Source organism: Battus philenor, unplaced genomic scaffold (assembly GCF_028537555.1).
Source record: "Battus philenor isolate CCGP_79_NKW_IND1 unplaced genomic scaffold, ilBatPhil1.0.hap1 SCAF_23, whole genome shotgun sequence".
Taxonomy (NCBI): Eukaryota; Metazoa; Arthropoda; class Insecta; order Lepidoptera; family Papilionidae; genus Battus; species Battus philenor.
Window position 1 is genome coordinate 11,520,391 of NW_027181686.1, and position 22,489 is coordinate 11,542,879.

A 22,489-nucleotide genomic window follows, 5' to 3' on the forward strand; every position below is an offset into this window, starting at 1 on the left:
AATTTTCAATTCATCATCTATGTTGGTGTTTGACCAACTATTGTCGCTATCCTGAAGTAGATATACCTTGTGTGTCGGAGGTATGTCGTATAAAGAGCGTAGTTTCAGAAAATTAAGTTATAAAAATATAATAATATGATTAGAGTGACTGTTGAGGCTAACGGCACTGGATAACGCTCGTTGGTCGGGTTTAACGCCGGAGGAGTTGACGCGGGTAATCCCGCCGTTGTCCCGCTAAAGCCGTCGTCCGCTCACACGGAATCGCAAATGACCCGCTCGCTGACAGACACTTTGCCGCGTGCAATCATTTCTAAATCATTTCCGATGGAGATCAAACAGCAATATATTTATTATCTCATGACGTAGGCTTTTTTTGACTAAAGGCTCTACACGGTACACTCTTTTGTGTGCTTCGGCTTGAGCCTTTTTATTAATTTATCACAGGATTGATATACCACTGACTCCCTTATATCGCTCCTTAAAGTATCTTGGCTGTTACTCCTTGCGCGTCTTGCATTTCGATACAAGAGTATGGGAGAGAGCCTGAACTTAACTGAATCGGTCGTTATTGTCATGTTACACTTCTGTTCGGTGTACTCGAGTCCATAAAAATATTGTCTCCTTTGTACTTGTCTAAATTTAGTTAAGATGCCGTGTATTTTTATAAAATATATTTTATTTTTCAAATTACAATTTCTCTAATGCTTTTCAATTATCTTAAATTATTTTAATAATAAATTAGTCAATAAATCACAACAATGCACATGATGCTTTGGAAGAGATTGCTCTATTGAATTAAATATACATGTGATAGATGTCATTAAAAAGTTGTTTGTTGTCAACTCTTTTTAAATAAGGATGTATTTGGAACGCCCGTAGCTTTAAATTTAAAGGGTGTCATTATTGAGGCTGTCTATCTAATGTTAGTGTCAAATAAATCAAATTCCACGCATTATTCTTTCTTGCCGTAAGCACTTGTGTCATTCTACATATATATAAAATTGTACATAAATAAATATCATTTTACAATCTGAATCGATAGTAAGCTTTGCAAATATATACTTATATGTTTCTTTTTCACTGTCTCTTTGACAACGTAAGGGGACACTGGTACCTTAACAGCGTTCACGTGATTTGTACATGCGATGTACATAAACGTTGTGAAATAATCACGTCTAAATACGTAAATCTAGGCGGGCGTTTAATCTGCAAGATGCCTCCCCCGTGTTTGCGGAGGGACGCGACGGCAAACACGCTATCTGTCAGCTAGCCTCGTTAAATTGTCACGCTCCGTAGCACGGGCAAACATTGTCGCAGCCGACTCTACACGGCTACGCCGCTACGCCGCTACAACTGCTACAACTGCTACGAGCGCCGCCGTTACACATATACGGAGCTACGCCAACATGTTTGAATATTTTAGACATGCAGTACCAATGAATTTGATTTTTTTATTTCCGCTTTACAATCCTTTCATACACAGCACATCAGTTACAAGATCATATTTTAAGAAGAACTAATTTCAAAATACCTTTACTTTTAAAATGAACAACCAAACTAATTTTGTACATTCCGTACAATTATAAGCGAGTACATTTATTACGATTACTAGTTTTATTCTTTATTTAAAATCATTTATAGTTTATTGAACATTTATTATCATTTGTAGATATGACGAAAATGTCAGAAAAGTGTAAGCTTTAAGCTTCGCTATAAGTACATCCTTCAACTTAATATATATATGAGGGTTTAAAACGCGTCTTGTTTTAGAAAATCCAACAACAAACTCATTCGACTTTTTCTATGATCACTTTTTAAAATATTTTCATTACTGTAGTTAGTGAAATTTACACCCAAGTTTTATTATCATTTGCAAATACGATTTATTTATTCACATATATGAGAGTGTATTCTTAAACTGTAGACATTTGTGTAAGCACTATATAACAAAAATGTCACCACGCACCAGGGCACTTGGGTGTAGGAATGACAGTGGAAAGTCCACCTAAGCGATTATATCTGGAAGGACTCTCAATGCAATGAAACTATGGCATGTAGCAGCTCGAGCCTAGGCTACGAAGTAAACCATTGTGTTTCGCTTTTTTAAATATGTTTTAGGCTTATGTAATATAGGTCACTTGATGTGTAAGCCAAAGGAAAAAAAAACTACGCCTGTAAAATAGATGGTCTAGTTATTTTTAACAATTATACTAGGGCATATTGATAACGTGTTGTATATTTGCGATGTATCCTCCAAAACCAAAGATATAATGGCTTATTATAGAATACATTTGTATGTAATAAAACGGCGATCGTCGATTTGATTCAAAAGCCGCAACATTCGGGGCCGGGCGCCAATTCGCCAAATCGTTAATTCCCGCTGAATTATACGGCGAGTAATTACGGGCGGCGCATCGCGGCGGATCCAATTAGCGCTCGTTCAAATATCAGTAATTGGGGGGATTAATCGACGGTGGCGCTTGTGGATTTAGGTGCCCCTGGAAGCGGGCTCCGTGTTCAAACTATCCTCGGCTATCTCATTATTAAAGCTGAGAATTATTAAAATGCCCTTCAGCTTCACTATTTATCATTCGTTTTATTTTAAAAGCCTCCGCCGTCAACCTGCCTTTGTATCGTCGAAAGCTATCATGTCGTCACGGTCCAATCGCACAAAGTAAATATTACGTATTTCAGAGATAAATGAAATCATATTCATTGGCTTAAAACTTTTAATAATAAACGGATTAATCTTTCTAATTACATAGGTAGCCTTAGTTCGTTAATAGAAACCACGGATTCGCGTAGAACGTTTGTTACTATTGTCGAAAGACGCCAAATCAACTTGTCTTATTGGACATGTATAAAGAAGGTCTATATCCAGCGGTGGGCGAATGCGGGCGAAGGACACCAGTTTTAAGTATATATCTAAAATTAAGTTTTGTCTCGTTTATTGCAAGACTAGTAAGTAATTATATGTTAATTGTAATGCTTTAGTATACGATACTTTTTGTTTTACATTCTTTAGTTTTCGCATGCCTTTACGAAATATGAAAAATTAACGCCAAATTGGTCCAACCAGTCTCGACTTGGCTACCTATTTGGTAATTTATTTTTATTGACATATATATGTCATCAGTGTTTTAATTAATAATTTAGAAGCTTCACACGGGTGTGTATTGTAAAAACTAACACATTTGCCAACAAAGGATTACTAACTTTATAAATCCTAGTGAAAGATTGATATCCTTTTTCTTTGTGACTTTTCCTTATCGTAGGGCCAAATGTCAAAGGCGTCATTTTTGTACATTTAATTGTTATTTTATTCTTTATACATCAACATAGTTGGACAAACCGACCGAAATATATGTAATAAGTATATATATATTTTTACGATATCCGTAATTTGAGTTAAGATATATATAACGTCATTGTAATGTCAAATGGTATAGGTTAATTTCCGAGCCCTTATCGAAGTCACATCTAGACGGAAACAGCACAGAGCGTACCGACACACAAGGTAAACTTTGAAACTCTCGGCGTTAGCAAACTAATTATGGCGGGGCCCGTATCGCGAGCATTGGAAGAAAATTCCTAGTAAGATTCTAATACAGACTGGGAATATACTTTGCATCGTCATACGTGGGAAACAAGTAATTAAACACATTGACAAAAAACATCTCAATGCATTTGTCTTTTATATTGTCAATATAGGCAAGCCTGTTATACCTCTTTTACTACCGAATTCAGAAAATGCATCCAAAGAAAGGTGGTAAGAAAATCTGTACAATCAGAGTAAAGGAATTTTTAATGATAATACAAGTTATTAATGTCCCACTACAGTATGTATTGTTTAGGAAAATAAGTCTGTCTAGTCAATTTCTCGTGATATTATATTGACTTGACATTATATATATATATATAATATATATATATATATATATATATATATATATATATATATATATATATATATATATATATATCAAGTAAACAAACAAGTGACCAAAAAGGTATGTTTATGAAGTTCTAAATATTAAGTAAATAAAAACATAAATAATTTTATCTCTCATCCAAGTATATATTAGGGGGAACGGAAAGTAATGTCGTTTCTGTCGACATGTTTTACAGAAAACCAAATTGATTTGTTACAGCTCAGGCATTGAAAATTTGTATACCAGATGGCAAAAATTGTTGATAACGAAGGTGAACATAGTTGATTAGAAACAAAAACTTGTTAAAAATGTAGTCGTGTGAATTTAACTTGAGAAAGCGACATTATTTTCCGATCACCCTAATATATCTAAGTATACATAGGTTTACTGTAGGATCCGTAATACATGGAGTGATCGTTTGAAGTTATTTTCCAAAAAGTATATTTATAGTTATGTTATCCACTGCCCTTTTATCTGTCTTATTAACATTAGACTAAGCGCAGTGTTTCGCTTCTAGCGTTGCTCGTTCTGCAGTTCTCACTTACGCTAATTTACTAAGCGTCACTTTAATTAAATGTTTTAACTTATGACTACTTAAATAATACTTATATTTCTTGTTTTGTCATCAAAGTAATATGAATCATTGTATGTCATTTTATTGCAATTAATTTTTTCTGCCACGTGTCAAGTATTTTATACGATTGGGAATATAGTTGAAAAGGTGCTAGAAATTTGAAAGCTAAAATATTAAAACTTTCATACCGTGTACAAGGAATAAGTAATGCAAATTTGATATCCAAACAAAGCCCGGAGCCCCGCATTGTTGGCAACTGCAATAAACCGCGCGCAACTTAGTTAATAGTTAAACCAAATCCGAGTTTAACTGAGAGAGCGCTACTCTTAATCATTGGAGCGCGCAACGCCGCGTTATGCACTTTGCCGTTTAACTTTAACCTTCTGTTTGTTTGATACCTCTACTTAACTGCGGCTCCTGCAACTTATTTAACTTAATTAACTAACTTTCTCATTACTTTATTCAACTAAGAATTATAATGCTTATAATACCATCTACTGCAGTTAAAACACAAGGTAAATTTTAAGTAGGTCGATTTGAAATGTTGCACTTTATGGGAGAAAAACTTCAACATGTGATCAAGGTGAGCATCAAAACAAAGTTTTGGGCTCAAGGATACACTTATGACAGCCAACCTCCGGCAGGGAAAGGCACTAGATTAACAGAAGAAAGATTTGAACAGTTCACGGAACAAAGTATCTCTGGACAAATATATGATTGATATTTTATATTCTTATTTTCTGTTTATAAAGCCTTCTACATAAACAATTAATTTTACAGTTTTAAGTCTAAAACTATGCAACTACGCGTTGATTAGTAAGGCTTCTATAGAAACTAAAGCGATAACTTAAAGGCTCCGGTATAATTTGCAACCCCCGAGAGATTATTCGTAGCGTTGCAAAATGTTACATTGAACCGGTGAATACAACCTTAAATGAAAATTAAAAATAAAGTTGTAAAAATGTTAAAAATGAAAAGTTTCGAGAAATTGGCTAAAGATGCGAGGCGATGCACGCAATGTAACTGTAAGCCGTGAGAACGATAGATAATAGAATAAGAGAATAGAAGAAATTGTATGCTAGTAAATCGAATTGTAAAAAAATGTTTCGAAAAAAAAAAGTAACTGTAATGAAATAGGGAGGTACGTGAAGCCTGACAAAGAGGGTCATAATAAAATAAAAAATCACCAACTACTGTCTCATCGATGATATGTAATACTGTATCATCTTTTTAGCCCAAGCCGTTCGCTGTTGAAGATAGACGTTCTCCATAGATTTCTAGTAGGTTAAAAGCGACCCGAATCCAGCCTATGAACACAACCTTATATACGACACATTAATATGACATATACGAAAACGTATTTAAAATCACTTTACTGGTCGATCGCTATTTCAATGAAAAGTGTTTTTCGTAAATCCTGTAGTTACAAGCTCAGCTCGTCCGGGGGTTCATTAATAATGCACGGCGTACATTTTGTTCGCGTTTACCTAAAATCTATCGCACGGAACGGTTTAACCGTCGGATTTAGCGATAAATAATTTACGGGGCGCCGGGGCCGTCGGCTAATCTGCTCGAGTTTGCAAATTGGCGTCCCGCGTGCATATTGCACGAGGCCCCGCGACCCCCGACCCCCCGACACCCCGTGCCTGCGTGTAAGTTTCGCAGTCTTCGCGCTGACCATCGCTACTGTTTATTATTAATGATCATTGGCAGCTTTAAATAAAGGCAATCATGATTTGACTTTCACCGCTCTTTAAGTGTAATAAATTATGGAGTTGATGATTGATCTAAGTTTTGTAATATCGCCTTATTTATAGTTTCACGTAATTGACAAACACTGTCATGATGTAATTTGTTATGGGTTATACTTTATATGTCATATTTTAGACTCTTTCTACCAACCTTTTATGTGTAGATGTTTTTATCTCGGTGCTTGTTTATTTTTGATCTTACAGGTTGTAATCTCTTGTTGTGGATGCTTAGAAGTGTACTGATGGACATCTATCTCTCTTATAGATGTCCAACAGGTCCGGTAAGAATCGGCCTGCGTCTGGTATCTTTTGACAATCTAAGGTTTTTCTGTGTATTTTTTGACAAATACTGTTCAGTTTCGCGAATTAATGAGAATGGAATAAATTGTGTGGTAATTGAATATTGGCTCGTGTGATACGACCGCCTTGTACTTTTTTATTTACTATTATACAACCATGTATATATTTTCTAGCAGGTAAAGAGTATTTAAAAAAAAGACACATGGTTTTAAAATATTTTATTTTTTCTTGAGTAAATATTTTAAGGAACAACTTTTGTTCTATAGCTGTGACGGAGCGAACCGCAACGCCGTCGTCGTCGGTTGCGACCACGACCATAACGATCACGAGTACGAACGCGGGCGGGGCGGCGGGGGCGGGCGGCGGCGCGGGGGCGGGCGCGTGCGCGGCGTGCGCGGCCTGCGCGTCGAGCGTGCGCGCGGCGTGCGAGGCGTGCCGGGCGCGGGGCGCGCGGGCGCGGCGCGGACGCTGCGTGGTGCCTTCGTGCGCGGGCCGCGCCAAGCGCCTGCGTCACCTGCCGCCGCGCTGGCACGACCTCGCGCCGGACCTCAAGAAGCCGCTACTGGACGAGTTCCGTGAGTACACTTTGACTAACTAAACGTTAACAAATCATTCACAGTTGTGAATTACGCATGTATAATACAATTTCACATCTTTGACCTTTCTTTACTCAATTTTGAAACTTAAATTAAAAGTATGTTATTACATAAATCTTATTATGGTATTACATGGTTAATATTATAATAAACACAACAAACATTACATTTCATTTATAAAGAGCGACTATTGTGTTTCTGGTTGGTTCTTATTAACAGATCAGCATTCCGTGCCGAACCCTTATATTGTAATGTTAAGATAATCAATAAATTAAAAAAAGCGTGTAAATGCCTATTAGAATAAAGATATTTTGAATTTTCATTTATACAATTGAAAAAGCAATAAAAAACCGTTTAAATTTAACAGAGATAGCATCGGATGTGAGCAAGTGTTGTCTGGCGTGCTTCAAGCGCATCACGCGCAGGCTGGACGCGCTGGGCGATGGCCCGGCGCTGGGCGAGCCGAGCGAGGAGGAGGCGGGGCGGTTCCGCGCGCTGCTGCGCGAGCACGGGTGCGCGTGGGACCGCATGGCCGCCGCCAGCGGTCGCTCCGCGCCCAGCCTGCGCGCCTTCTACTTCACGTACCGCAAGCGGCTGCAGCTGGACGCCGGCGGGTTGGACAGCGCGGCGCTGGACAGCGGGAGCGCAGATTCAGACACCGCCAGCGCCGGCTCGCCGCGCCCGCCGCGTCCCCCAAGACCGCCGCCACTACCTGGCCCACGCACCGACGCGGTAGCGCCTCGACGACACCGACGTGACGAGTACGACTCCTCGGCGACTGAGACCGCCGACGAGGAGAACGACGCGCCTGCTGCCAAGGTACCAAAGCGACAAACGCGGTTTCGATTGCCACCATACTGCGTAAACCACAACGTCGAAATCATTGTGTAGTGGTCACGCGCCGTATTGCTAGCCATCACAGCCACAATACTTTTGAAGATAATTATTCCTGTGCATCCGAATTTGAATTTCAACATAGTGATCTACCCATATAGCGGGCGTAACAAATGGCCGCTGGTTCCTATAGGTTTTTTAGTGAAGACCACATACCGGCAAGATCAGCGTAAGACATCCACCCGTAAGGTAGACAGGCGACCTTGTCAAGGTAGTCGGAAGATTTCTCTTCCAACCAGTCTTGAAAAATTGTAAATATATAGGTAAAGACAAATGTTCAGCATTGGACGTTATATATCTGAAATGTTGATGGTGTAATGATTTCAAGTCCTCAATATTCTATATCTCGTTGCTTGAATAATAAGATGCCGCTGGTAACTGGTGTATTTTTTATTTTGCCAGGCGGTAGCGTCGTCCGCGTCTGCGCCGATGACAGTGCGCGACGTGGTGCTGAACATGATCGAAGTGAGCCTGCTGAAGAACTCGCGGCCGCCCCACCACGTCTCCCACGCCACGCACTCCACGCACACCACCCACACCACCCATACCACACACACTACCAAGGTACAATACGCTACAAACTATTGCGGCTACTACTTTCATCCATTTAAACTTTTAGATATTTTAAACTTTCTCTGCTAGAGAAATAATTTGTCTATCTAAAATTATCCTTTTAAATATCGTTTTTTTATCTGGCAGATTTTTTTGAAAGCATTGTCTATCTCTTATCAACAAATATAGCTCAATACCCTCAATAAAGTCCAATATCGTGACAATCTTTGTATCGTGGCTTATGCCTTATAATGAACATATAAGTTTGATCCTTAAGAACATGCAACGTGCATCAAAATACAATTATATGTAATGATAATATCACAGGCATTTTCACAGCGAGGTTACTTTGTCATCATAAACCCCAAGCTAATTTATGAAATGTGACCTGATTTGAGTCTCATGGCGGTTGGCAAATTATTTCTGCCCAGTTAATTAACTTTGTCTAACTAGAGGGTCTAACAGATATCTACAGACGACACACAGGCACTTGAGAAAGTAATTTAAATGATATTGCAGGCTCCGGCGCACGAGCCGCTGGCGACACTGACTGTTGTGGGTCCGCACACGCACGCAACACACGGTGCCCACGGTGCGCATGCGCACGGTCTCGGTGCCCATGCATCGCAGGCGCCGCGTTCGCCGCACTCGCCGCGCTCTCCGCACCGCCCCGCCACCATCACGCCGCTGCCGCCACCGGATGAACGCCTCGAGCGGCACGAGCGCCACGAGCGCCATGAGCCCCTGCTCGACCTCAGCGTCAAGCGTCCGAGGCACGACTCCTTCCCGCATCCCAACAAGCCGGTTAGCAGTTGGATTGTTTAACGTTTTTACTTAAACATAATCAAAGGTCTTCTTGTTTAACACATTGTATGCTCCTGTGAGCCTTGTGTACTACATCATTTAAACATTTTTATTAATTGACACTTACATTCTAATGTAAATAAATCGTTCATAAAGAAAAAGTTAGTGACTTAACTATATCATTTTAACGATATAGCAAAAGAATTAAAACCTTATTTTATTACATTCAAAAATCATCGTCTTTTGTTGGACAACAGGGCTCGCCTTTATTTACGTTTTGCTTGATTGTTGCAACACGTGGCTTTTGGGTAATGTTCCCGACGAGCCTTATATGTGGCTCACGTAAGGCCTATATGGTATATAGATACTCGATTTATAACATGGCATTCAATGTGTATACTTTGTGTTGTAATTAGGAGAGGCGATGTAAAATTCTAATGGCGGAAATGCAATCTAAAGTCCGAGTGAAAAAATTTCAAATTCAATTTTCTATTTTTTGATGGTGGAAACACGAATACGAACTCATTGTACGAGTATAGTGAGTGAATAAGATAATTCATTTTGAATGAGGTTCTATAAGAAATGTTTTGTTTTCGTGATAAATTATATATACAATCGATTTAAACTACTAAGTTGCATTTGATTAATGTGATTTTTGCAAGATGATTCGCTATGATAGTTTAGAAAGTATATATATATGTGTCTGTGAATGGTGTTTGACGCGACGAAAATAACGAAGACATTCATTGCAGCCGACGTGCCGCACGCCCAACGAGTACACGTACCGCCCGCCGGAGCGCGACTCCCCCACGGCGTACGGCGCCAAGCCTCGCCCCGGGGTGGGGCCGCGCGCGACCGCCAAGCCCAACGCCAAGGGCTCCATAACAGCCGGCACGCCGCTGCCCGAGCGCTTCGAACCCAAGCCCGGCTCCATCACGGCCGGCACCCCCGTGCTGGGCCCGCACCACGCGCCCGACAAGCGCCCCTTCGACTCCTACTTCAAGCGACGCAGCCCCGGCGCTTACTACGCGCAGCCGCGCCCGCACTCGCCGTCGCCTTCGCACTTCACCACGGTACCTACCTACCCATCTCATCATCATACCTTATACCTCCCACGCAGTACAACTACCCGCTCACACTCGACACCCACAATACAGATAAACGAAGGTTGTATAACTAAATAGCTGGTTACCGAGGTCTTTGAGGTCACTCCTCATCTGTCGAAGCGACCTAGGAGCTCAGCGGTCCTTAATCCATTAAAATAAAATCATGTACTGTCTCGAGCTGAGGATCCACGGGAGCCCTTGAACTTCACTACCTTAATAAATATTTTAAGTTACACGCCCTCTACACCCTGACGCTTTGAACTTGCGAAATCTTCAAATACCACTTAGACAGCTGTGTGAGACGGGTCACAAAAGAAAAAGTTGTTACATGATACTGTTATTTCCTGTCGATATCTACCTAAAGTAGTCCCTATTTAAGATACCTAACTCTGTCGCCCCGAGCCCTCTAGCTTAGCATAGTATTAACTAAAGTCTGGGAAAAGTGACAATGAAATTGTATTGGTCGGTTGCAGTCAACAAGCGGCAGCAGCGGCACGACGAGCGGCACGGGCTACCACCTGGAGCGACGACAGATCATGCTGACGGACTTCATCACATCGCAGCAGATGCACGGCGCAGCGCGACGCGGGGCCGAGCCGGCGCGGCGCGACCACGACGCCGTGTCCGTCATCACGCGGCACACGCACGCGCACACGCACCAACATCCCCACCAGCATCCGCACGGCTACCCGCACGGACACCCCCACCCGCCGCCCGGTGAGCGACAACTTCTCCATTATTGATTCTACACAAGCGGTTCCCAAAGTGATCTCACACATGCTACACATAGCGCCATCTACTGACAAAATAAGTTACTTCCTATCATAGTCTATTTTAAAGTGGAACGGAAAAGGTTATCAAAATGGTCCAGGTGGATTCCCTGCAGTCCAAGGAAGACGTGACAAGAGTCTACATTGGCTGACAAAAAAACGGAAGCTCACACTTCGTAAATGGGTTTTCACGAAAATTAATATGCTGCCATTACTGATAAACTAAACAGATAATATTTTATTTACTTAATCAGAATCTAATTTTCACATACTTTATCGAGTTTTTTGAACTATGATAGAAATGTGAGGGGGTACGGCTGGACGTACACCGGAACGTGCTAAATTTTTAAAGTGGTTAATGAGAAAAAGTTTGGAAATCTCTGGTCTATTATGTTCTGTGACGTGATGATAAATAATGTGACTGTCCAATGTGTTACAGGACACGAAGCATTCACTTCGCTGGTGAACGCCGCGTCAGCCGCGCCGGCGCTGCCGGTGCCGCGCGGCGCGCAGCCCGAATCCAAGCCCGAGCCCAAGCTGCATCCGCAGCATGCACAGCATCCGCAGCACACGCAGCATGCGCAGCACACGCAGCATCCACAGCACGCGCAGCACACGCAGCATACGCAGCATTCGCAGCATCAGCAGCACCCGCAGCACACGTTACATACGCAGCATCCACAACATCATGAACTAAGGTACAACCATAAATTACTTGTTTTTATTGTTAAACCATTTTATGCACAGAATCAATTTCTGTTAATCCTTTGCTATAAGAAAACGCACGCGGAGCTCTTATATATGTAATTTGTTCGCAAACTTCACTAAATGAGACAAAGCATGGAATGCGTGCGAGAAATAAAAAAAATCCGACCGATTTGTTGTGAAGCTTTTACAATAGAACGCGTTTCAAATCCTCGCAGCTTTAAGTTAAGGATGCCATTATAAAAAACGCAATGTGATTCTATCAGTTTTTATCTAGATGCGCTCACTTATATGATCAAAAACGGAAAGTTATCATCAACATCATATTGACCTTGACTATGTCGTGAGTCTACCTAGTGTGTGAGGGGATCTACCTAGTGGGAGAGGTAGTCTACCTAGTGAGGTAGGGGGTCTACCTAGAGGGGGAGGAGTCTACCGAGTGGAGGAGGGGTCTACCTAGTGGGGGAGAGGGTCTACTTAGTGGGGGAGGGGGTCTACCTAGTAGAGGGGCTCTACCTATGAATGGGCGAATGATTGTAAATGTGAACGTTGTCGTCAGGCCGCAGAGAGAGTTCCCGATGACGCAGAAGTACCACCAGCCGATGCAGTACCAGCAAGAGAGGGACCGGCGCGCCATGCAGCCGCAGTACGACGCGCAGCGGGACCGTCCGCCCGCGCAGCCCAGAGACCGGTACGCCTCACCACCATTAGACCTTATCCCTACTTTTGTTGGGTATTTTCGTCGCGCCAATATAGGGGCAATGCCCACAGTTATCTTTTGTAATTCGAGTTATTTGTTGATTTTTACGTAAATTTTAGTGCTGTGTATTTGGGATTGTCAAAAACAGACCAAAATACAATTTTATATATCAAGTGCACAATGTATGTACCAATACCAATTACATTAAATTTTTATTTTGGTAAATATTAAAAGTTTTGAAAATACAATGCAAGACGGCGCGATCAGTAAATGGTAATTAAAAGATAATTGGTTTGATGAAAGCTGAATTTAATTTTGTTCAACTTTGTGATTAATATGGCGCTAGTGCAAATTTTGCATCAGTGTTCTTAATACGTAAACAACTATTGTTACAGAAGTGGAATGGTGACGATACCGGAAAGGCACTACGTGATCGAACAGCATCCGCAGCACACGCAGCATACCCAACACGCGCAGCATACGCAGCACACGCAGCATGCACAGCATGCGCAGCACGCGCAGCAACAGCAGACGCAATTACTGCACGACCGGCATCACTTACAACACGCACAGGTACATAAACCTACTCTGCTTAGCAAAACTATAATACATATATACATATACTAGCTGATCCCGAACGTGAAAATTTAGGGTTGTATGTATTTTTAATGCCACATTATAAAAAAATAAAAACAAAAAATTTCGTGGTGGGTGAACAACCCTTATCACTTATGGGTATGGAAAATAGATAGTAGCCGATTCTCAGACCTACTGAATAAGCATATAAAATTTGGTAAAAATCGGTCAATCCGTTTCGAGGAGTACGGTAATTTACATTGTGACATGGAAATGTTATATATTAGATTATACTTCAATATATAATTCAATTCACTTTCTGTTTTACTATGGCTATGTACAATGCGATTAAAATAAGAATAGGACGGGCTCTCGGCTAACTTCACTCATATAAGTACGGTCAGCATTAAATATATAAAATAAAAAAATAATAATAATTGTTTTTGTTGATTGTTTAATTTGTTCTACAATGAGCAAAAGAGGTAGTGTTTTACATCGGCGAGCTCGAGAGATTATCAGCAATGTTGATAAGTACTTCGAGGAAGAGAAAAAACGTGCCATTATGTTGTTGGACCAGTTAAAACAAGCAAGAATTGTACCAGGGCCAGATGGCAATATTCATATATCGCGTGATGTATTTGGAAGTTTCATTAAGCATTTGGAAACTGCTTCGAAGGTAACCGAGCGAGTGACTTTAGCCACTGGTATTATTTTTTAACATTGCTTTTTTTGCACACTATACCAAGTTCCCGTTGTGACGTCACAACATGGCGCTAGGCCGTTCCTATTGTTATTTTAATCGCATTGTACTTGATTGCAAATTGTAATTGATTTGTTTGTGTGTTTGTGTGCGCAGAGCGTGGCGGGCGCGGAGGAGCGGCGCGCGGCGACCGTGTACAGCGCGCCCAAACACCGCGCGCTCGCCGCCCACATGCTGGAACGCAAGGACACGTGAGTACAACAAACGCTATCCCACTCCCAACACTCAATATAACTTTGTACAAATCTCTTTTATTGATATACAAGGTGATTATTTATAAGTGTAAAAGTTTTAAACGTGTATAAGCTCTTTATAATAAAACGCCGGTTATGAGATTCGAACAAAACTAACTTTTTTATTATACGTTCAGAAACATGCGTACATTTTACTTTATAACAATGATGGTAGGAACACTATACAATCTACGTTCCAATAGATGGCGTTACATGTATATTAATTAATAATTATTTGTATATAATTTCCACACTCTTTATGTAGCTTTTCATGATCACTCTGTATAATTAGAGTTCAACAGGCCAATAACTTCTGACAGTACAGTCTGTAAAGACTAGAGATAGTAAACAATAAATAATTTTCATGCGTACTTATCCCAATTTTGAAATGTAAGTTGTATTCTTTCTGAAATATTGATTTTTGAATAAGAGGTGTACTATATCAAGCATATTAGCCATATGTTGCTCATCCTGTAAAATATTTACACCTGTAATGAGTCACTCTGTATAATAACCGCTGTGCTGATTGATTTTTATTCAATCGTTTGGTACGAGCTCTTCGAAGAAATAGATAAATATACTTGCAGTAGGACGTCAGTGAGCTGTTCGACCAGCGTAGTGAGCGCGGCGAACGCTGCGTGCGGAGCTGGCGCAGTGGGCGTGGCCAGTTCTGTGGGCGGGGTGAGCGCGCTGAGCGGGGCGGGTTCTGTGGGCGCGGGGACTGTGGGCGCCGCTGGGGCGGGCGGAGAGGCGCGAGGCCTGCCCGTCGACGGCAAGCTCACCGCCGCTTCACTCATCAACGCCATCATTACTCACCAGATCAACCAGAGCAGCGACCAACGGTTTCCTGTAAGTAAACTGTTCATATAATATATTATATACTACTATATTTCATATAACAGTATATGATATATGTACACCACTTTTAGTGTCTTCAAAAACATTCGTGTATATTTTGTGCACAGTTAATTTCAAATGTAGCCTCTTATAAAGGAACACGTAACAGAACCATTATCTATACGACAATTTTTAATGTATTTTTAACTTATGCATACTGATGGTGTACATAATATAATACATAACATAATGCTGAAATATGATATACACACTTAAAAAATATCCATGTGATGCAAATGTGTTAGTATATATAAGTAAGTCAAGTGAAACGTGAACTTAAGAAAGAAAATTTCTTAAGTAGGTTTCAAAGGCACAAACATTAAAATAGAACTAAATAGATACAGAACACTAAGGCCAGGCCGACTCGGTTCCAGAAGATACGTGACAACGAGGCAGTGAGTGTCACGTGCAGCGTACCAGCCGCCACCGTGCCCACCGCCCCGCCGCCAGATCGTGAACGCGAGCGTGAGCGAGAACGAGAGCGCGAGCGTGAGCGGGAGCGGGAACGTGAGCGCGAGCGAGAGGAGGTCACCGCGGCGCACACCACCAGCATCAAACTGGGCGACCTCGCCTCCAACATCATCACGCGCGATTTCTGCAGCCCCACTACCTCGCTGCAGCACCACAAGTTAGTATCCCTATGTGCACTAATGTAATCTTTTATTAATTCTTCATTATTTTCCACGTAACACCATCTATTGTCTATTTAATTTTCTTTCTACCATGATAGAATACTGTGATCAAAACGCAAGGTGAATTTGTTTATAACATGTAAATTATTTATTTATTCTTCCTAATTAATTTCACCCTGTTCAAAGTAACACCCATCCGATAAAATGCACTTTTGCCAAAGCTTACCAGTTCTCGGAAAAGTGTTTTTTCGGTATAGCCTTCAAGACCTTCAATTCGTTGTTTATCATCTCAATCTTGTGAAAACGGCGTCCCAGCATTGGCCTTTTGAGTTTGCTGCATAGCGAGAAATCGCACGTAGCCAAATCAGAAGAATACGATGACTGTGAAATGATATCAGCAGAGTTTTTGCCATAAAAGTCTGATGTCAACCAATTGAGACTTGACGCGTTTCGAGACACAAAACATCCTTCGAAAATGGTTTGGACTGAGCCAAAGGATATTCCAACTTTTGACAAACAGTCACTTGGCGAATGTTCTAGACAGTCTTACCAACCTAAGAAAAAAATTACCTGCCTTCCTTATGCCTGGTAGTTATAAATGACAATTTCACTTTACTTTTTGACCATAGTAGCATAACCTAAGGTTTCTTAAATTGATCCAGGTGATCCTCCAGGGATTTATGGGGGACTCGAAAGAGGTCTTATTTCGGCTTTTGATTGTCGATGAAAATTTATCTTTTGTTCGGAAACATATAATGAATAAAATGAACTAAAAATTTGACTTGACTTTATCTATCAATGCAGACAGATAATATTGTCAAGTTCAACGACTGTTATTTGTGAAAGCTTGTATATTCCATCATGAGTAGCTCTCCCTTCCTTCGGATCTAGGTTTTAAAAGGTGGTCTAGAAGAATCTGATCAGTTATTGTTTAATTATATTAAACAAATGTTCGTATTATTCCTAAATCCTATCTTTATATTTGATTATCATAACAACGCCATGACTAGCAGGCGCTACAATTGAATCGCCTACCTAAGTCCGCTAACTCATATCTGCTGCTTACATGTTTACAGTTCAAAGTCAAAATAGGTTTAGTAAATAAGTTCAATACAATCATATATAATCGTCAGTTTAAAATTAGGTTTAGAATTAAGTTAGTTCGTACAGCGCCATCTACTGGGAACAACTGATAACAAACTTAGTGGAGTTTTTTTTTTCTTTGCAATCTTTTGAATGCATTTGATTCTTTCTTGTTAGTTCAATTAAATGTGCCCTATAGGTTTGATAGTTTAGTGCGTATGGTGATGAAGTAACTTTGTCGACAGCAACCGGTTCGCGATGGGCAGCGAGGGCTACGGGGCCGTATCATGCGCAGGCGGCGCGGGTGCCGTATCTGGCGCGGCAGCGGGGGCGGGCGGCGCAGGAGGCGCCACCACGGGAGGGCAGAGTGGCAGCGCGGATGACTGGCGCCGCGACGCACCTAAACACGCGCCGTACCTCGAGCCCGTGTCGCCGCCGGATACACACCACGCACGGTACGGCTACTTTATCTTCTACATCACCATCACATTAACGTCTCTATCTCCCTCGACCCTCAGAGTCCTTCAACCGACTCTTATTAATCTATATCGTATCAACCGATAAACGCCCATTGTTAGTTATACTGATTTACCAGTAAGTGTCTGCCGGTGCGTGGTCGCCACTTGAGATGGTTTCTGCCCCAACAGTTATTACCTATTACTATGTGTAAATATGAACTAGCTGTAAAATTTTCATTGTCAATAAAAAACAATTGATATTCGTTTCAGCAGCAGCAGCAGCGGGCGACGCTACAGCGGCGTGGGGGTAGGAGTGGGCGTGGGCGTAGGCGTGGCCGGCGGCGTGCTGACCGCGTACGACTACGTGACCAATCGCATCGTGGAGGTGATGCGCAGCGACGCCGACGAGCGCGCCAAGCCGCTCGCCTTCCCGACCGCCTACGCGTACCCCTTCTCCGCGCTGAACGTCGCCACCAACGCCGATGGTAAGCCCCCACCACCCTCGCCAAACTTACCATCCACAACACACTCGACTAATCAGCTAACTTCATCGTGCATCGGAAACATAAGTAAAATCTGATTGATTTCGAAGCAAAATTGTTACTAAGAAAGTTCGACTGTGGTCTATGCCCAACTATATATAATCACCATCACTGCAAGACACAGGCCTCCGCCAAAGAACGTCACGGATCGCCGTTCATTTTTGTCAGTAATCCGATGCAAGTGAATATAAAATACATTATTTTAGACAAACATCTTTTTTGTTTCAATAAAAAATATCATTATTGATCGAGTCATTCTTGACATTTATTTTGGCAAAAAATTCGCTAATTAATTATTTTCTTGATAATAAAATATTTTGTCATTGTACAGGAGGCGCGGGCGCCAGTACGACGTCTGTGGGCGCGCCCACGGGACCAGCGCCGCCACCGCCGCCTGAGCCCGCGCCGCTCATGTCCGCGCAGTACGAGCCGCTCTCCGACGAGGACTGACGCGCGACCCACGCGACACACGCGCGGCACACGCGGCACACGCGACACACACGCGGCGGATAGCGCCCGCCGCGCCCGCGCCCACCGCCCACACACACTGCCAACGCGCTGGGCGGCACGAGCGCGGGATGCACCCACACCACGAACAAATATGAGAATATCCCCACAAGCGGAACACAGAGGGGCTCCGTCATCTGCTACAACACGCGGCGGTGACGACCCGACAAGACGACGCAACATGCCGACGAACAGTGAACGGACACGGTGTAACTAGTGGAACGTACCGGACTGTGATTGGTGACTGTTTCAAGCGCGCGCTCGGGGCTTGTGAAGCGATCGCGACGCAGCGGGGCGGCGCGGGGCGGGGCGCGGTGCGGCGCGGGCGGCGCGGACCGTTCTCTAGTTAAACGATACGCTTATGAGAAGTAAATTCGCTGTCGAATAGTGAGAGTATGATAGTGTTGAATTGTTATTTATTTTGTTGTTTATTGCGCGCTCGCGTCGTGGCGCCCCACCCCGCCCCGCCCCGGCGCGTCCTGCTCCCCGTAGATTATTTTTATATGTTTGTAAAGAGGCATCGGCGCGGGGCGGGGGGTGAGCGCCCACCGCAGGCCCCGCGGGCGCGAGGCGGCGCGGCGAGTGTGCGTGTAGTATATCCAGTCTTCCGCTGAGTCGGTGGCGCCCGGGCCGCCGCCCCCGCGCCGGCTGCACGTAGAGGTACTGTACAGTGTATAGAGGCCGCGGCGGGCTTGCTGCCCGCGTTTTTATATATAAATATAGATAATAATCATTTTGGTTTAGCGCTTCGCGTCGGCCGTCGCCCCCTCCGCCCCCCCACCGGACGCCTAGTTGAATTTATCTTCGTCTTCTTTTGTAAATAGTTTCGGTCGGGACCGCGGCGCCGGGGCGGGGCGGGGCGGGGCAGCGCTCGCGGCATCGGAAGGTAAATTGTATACATATTGTAAAAGTGTATGGTTATCATGTAAACATACTGTGCATTTGTAATTATACAGGAGGTTAGTTAAGTGTAAGTTAGAGATTTGATTTGTAAGTTAGTACGAGCATGAGTGTTGAGGGGGCGTGCGTGCCCCCCGCGGCGCCGGGGGGCGGGCGCCCACCACATTGTGATTTCTTTATAAAACTGTAACGTTATGTAAGTAGCCGAAAGAAAGATAATCCTTGTAAGTCCCAACATAAGCGAAAACCAAGTTTTGGGAGGACAGATCAATAAATAAGTTGCAAATCTACGCTGAAGTTTTATTCTACGCCCGGCGCGCTCTGAGTGGTGGTGGCGCCACTTGCACCGGCCACGTGCTTAGTTACAAAATTACTGATTAGTAAAATTCAACTGCTTACGCTGTAGCCTGTGCTCGGGAAACCTTCAACCATCCTCTTCCTCGTCTTGTCCCACGATTGGACCCTGATATTGTGAGACTGTGGCGCGCAAAATTGCCCCATCTGTGTCGATCTTTGGTGGTGTGTGTGGTATCGCGCGTGGTTCGAACTTGATTAGACTAGCGCGGGCACTCCGGTCTCTTGATTAAAAGTTTTTTCTTTCCAAGTTATCATCACTTTCTTGTATAGCTGTACCTAATTTTATTTTTTGTTAAATAACCTGGCTTGTGGCTTAGGTGGCATTTGCAGATTTCGCGAGTGTGAGGGGGAAGAGTGATGAGGGCGCTAACCTAAAACTTATAGGCCTGCGAAGCGCCCACCTTTGCATCTACGTACCATAACATCACACTGCGATCGCCAATTCATCTGCCAAGTATGATGATTATAGTATATATAGATAAATTATATCTTTCCTTTTTCCCCATAGATTCTTAGGAAATAACCTTTCCTTGCAGTGGGCATTGAATTATTTTACCAAAAACTTTACGAGTGAGTTGAGGTATGCGTATTCGGTATGTTATGTATCGCTTCTGAAGTTGTAATAAATATATGTGGCGATTTACTGCGTTTACCTCTCTCATATATGCGTGGATTAAAGGAAGGAAGCAATAAAAGGAAGATTTTTGCACTAAAATAAATATTAGTTTTATTAATAATTTGCAATGTTTTTTGAAATGCACAGTAGAGCCCTCTACGAGATATATTACATCACCGTCAGCGGCGCATCGAACAGGGGAATCCCTTGCTTTTTCTCTGATGATAGTGCTGTTAGCCCTGGGGTTTTTACAACTTCGTCGGTATTGAGTTCAGGGAGCGGAAGGGTCCGTAAACTAGAAGGGGAAACCCACGCCAGAGCGCTATATTTATGTCGAGCGAAAGAGACAGCGCTCTACAATATCCCTCGCCTTGTGATTGGTTGACGATTTTTATTAGTTGATTATTGTTTTCATAGTTTCAAGGATTTGTATAAATATGGGTTGAGATTATTCAATATACAAACTTCCACTTTAGGGGAACCTAAAAGGTTCTCGCAGTCCTTTTAACCCTTCAGACTGCCTTATGTACCCCTTGTCACTGGCCGCCATTTTGATGAACTTATACAACTTTTGCCATATATGTTCTGGAAGTCGGTTAATATACACACGTACACATGTATGTATATATATATAAACTACATATATATATGTGTGTGTCTGTGTGTAGTATATATAATTGAGTATTGTAAAATCTTTGAAAAAAACTACGTATCGTTATATGATAAAAGTACGGTAACTATATTCCAATTGACGTTTTTTAGTGCGTGTGACATTGGGAAAACTGTCAAGGGTTAACATTAGTGTTGACGATGTCACTGTTTATTTAATATTAACAGATAGAAATCTAACAACAGACGAACTAATTTTATTACTCGAGTCAAAGTTACGATTCATAATTTTATATAAAAGTTGATGAATATATATAAGATTATATATAAGAAGATGAAATGTTTGCGTTTTAATGCTAACTCTAAGGTGAGTATGTTCCGAGACTCGTCATTATTTCTGTCGTCCACTGGTGGACGTGGGCTTTAGAATTCACTTCATGTCATCTGCAAAACGTTTTAATTAACATTTTGCTTCAATTTTCTTTTTCCAATACGAAAAATTGTGATTCTAAGGAATGGAATCGTTTATATTTGATCTTTAAATAGCTTCGTGTGTTTAAAATTACATCGCGGAAGCCCAATTAATGATTTAATTTCGAGATCGAGCTAAAACTACTTGCGATCTCTACAACGTTCTAAAAATATTCAAGCGCATGCGCCAATGACTCGACCTTTGTCAGTGTCGAAAAGCGCAGCGATGGGTAAAACTCACCGTTTGAGCTCCGGCGACGCGAAGACCCACGCGTGGACCGGCGTGGGCGTGTTCTCCGCGTACCTGGTGCTGTTGATGATGGAAATCTACATCGAATTCTTCGAAAATAAATCGCATTTGCGCATTTATAATAGAACCTGTGCGTTTTTCAACAGTTTGGTTTAGAAACACTACAAACCACTATACCGTATTGTAATTTGACGTATTAAATTATTTCATCTATTGTTGTTTTAGTATTTTTTTCTGATTTACGAAGGCATTTGTGTTATACACCAACACCATTGTGTCTTCAGTTTATATTTTTAAGATTGTATATATAGATCGTATATGTTGTATTTGCGTATCGCTAAAAAAAATATTCTCATATAGTTATAAAGGTAATAAAAGGTAAAAATTCGCAATTATATCTAAGTTCCTTGTCAGTTCTATTATCAATATAGCATTTTCAATCTGAAAATATTTGTAAAAATAAACTCACATACGTTACGTTTATTTTTTTTCTTATACGTAATTTTAATTTATTTTATGTCCCCTGTTTTGGGGGCTTCTCGTTCCCTCTGCCTTTTGTGGGGCAGGGAACTTGCAATTTCGGGTAAATTAAATTTTAAAATTTTTATTATACATTCTCTTTCATAGTTCATATTATTCTTTTCTTTTACGTTTCACATGATCTGTCATTCTCCGTTTGCAGATTTTCCTTGCACCCCGTCCATCTCAATTCCTAGATCACAGTTTGTACATTGATTATCACAGATTATTTTTTTAACATGGTAACATTTTTAAAACATGGCGTTGTCCAGATTCTCCTCAGACATGCCACTCCTGTCAGAATGTTTGTGACCAGAACCGGTGCCCTCGCTATGTCTGTGTTTAACGGATTGAGAGCATTTATTTAAATAAGGCTGTTTAAAAAAAAGACAGTG

General features: G+C 41.9%; 1 protein-coding gene across 7 annotated transcripts in view; it reads left to right on the forward strand.

Annotated features, from left to right (window-relative positions):
* Window positions 1-19,562, forward strand: part of Smr (Smrter) — a 208,524-nt gene extending 188,962 nt beyond the window's left edge. For 3 of the 7 annotated variants that reach the window (XM_068767609.1, XM_068767615.1, XM_068767614.1), the window contains 15 exons: window positions 6,824-7,132; window positions 7,521-7,972; window positions 8,450-8,611; window positions 9,119-9,403; window positions 10,156-10,476; window positions 10,983-11,226; window positions 11,719-11,977; window positions 12,544-12,675; window positions 13,080-13,257; window positions 14,117-14,211; window positions 14,841-15,102; window positions 15,525-15,778; window positions 17,111-17,320; window positions 17,594-17,808; window positions 18,197-19,562. In XM_068767609.1, coding sequence (XP_068623710.1) covers window positions 6,824-7,132; window positions 7,521-7,972; window positions 8,450-8,611; window positions 9,119-9,403; window positions 10,156-10,476; window positions 10,983-11,226; window positions 11,719-11,977; window positions 12,544-12,675; window positions 13,080-13,257; window positions 14,117-14,211; window positions 14,841-15,102; window positions 15,525-15,778; window positions 17,111-17,320; window positions 17,594-17,808; window positions 18,197-18,315 — 3,497 coding nt within the window. In that variant the 3' untranslated portion in view covers window positions 18,316-19,562. The remainder of the gene's footprint in view (window positions 1-6,823; window positions 7,133-7,520; window positions 7,973-8,449; window positions 8,612-9,118; window positions 9,404-10,155; window positions 10,477-10,982; window positions 11,227-11,718; window positions 11,978-12,543; window positions 12,676-13,079; window positions 13,258-14,116; window positions 14,212-14,840; window positions 15,103-15,524; window positions 15,779-17,110; window positions 17,321-17,593; window positions 17,809-18,196) is intronic. The other 4 variants (XM_068767611.1, XM_068767610.1, XM_068767613.1 and 1 more) reach the window with 4 other exon arrangements.
* Window positions 19,563-22,489: the final 2,927 nt, after the last annotated feature.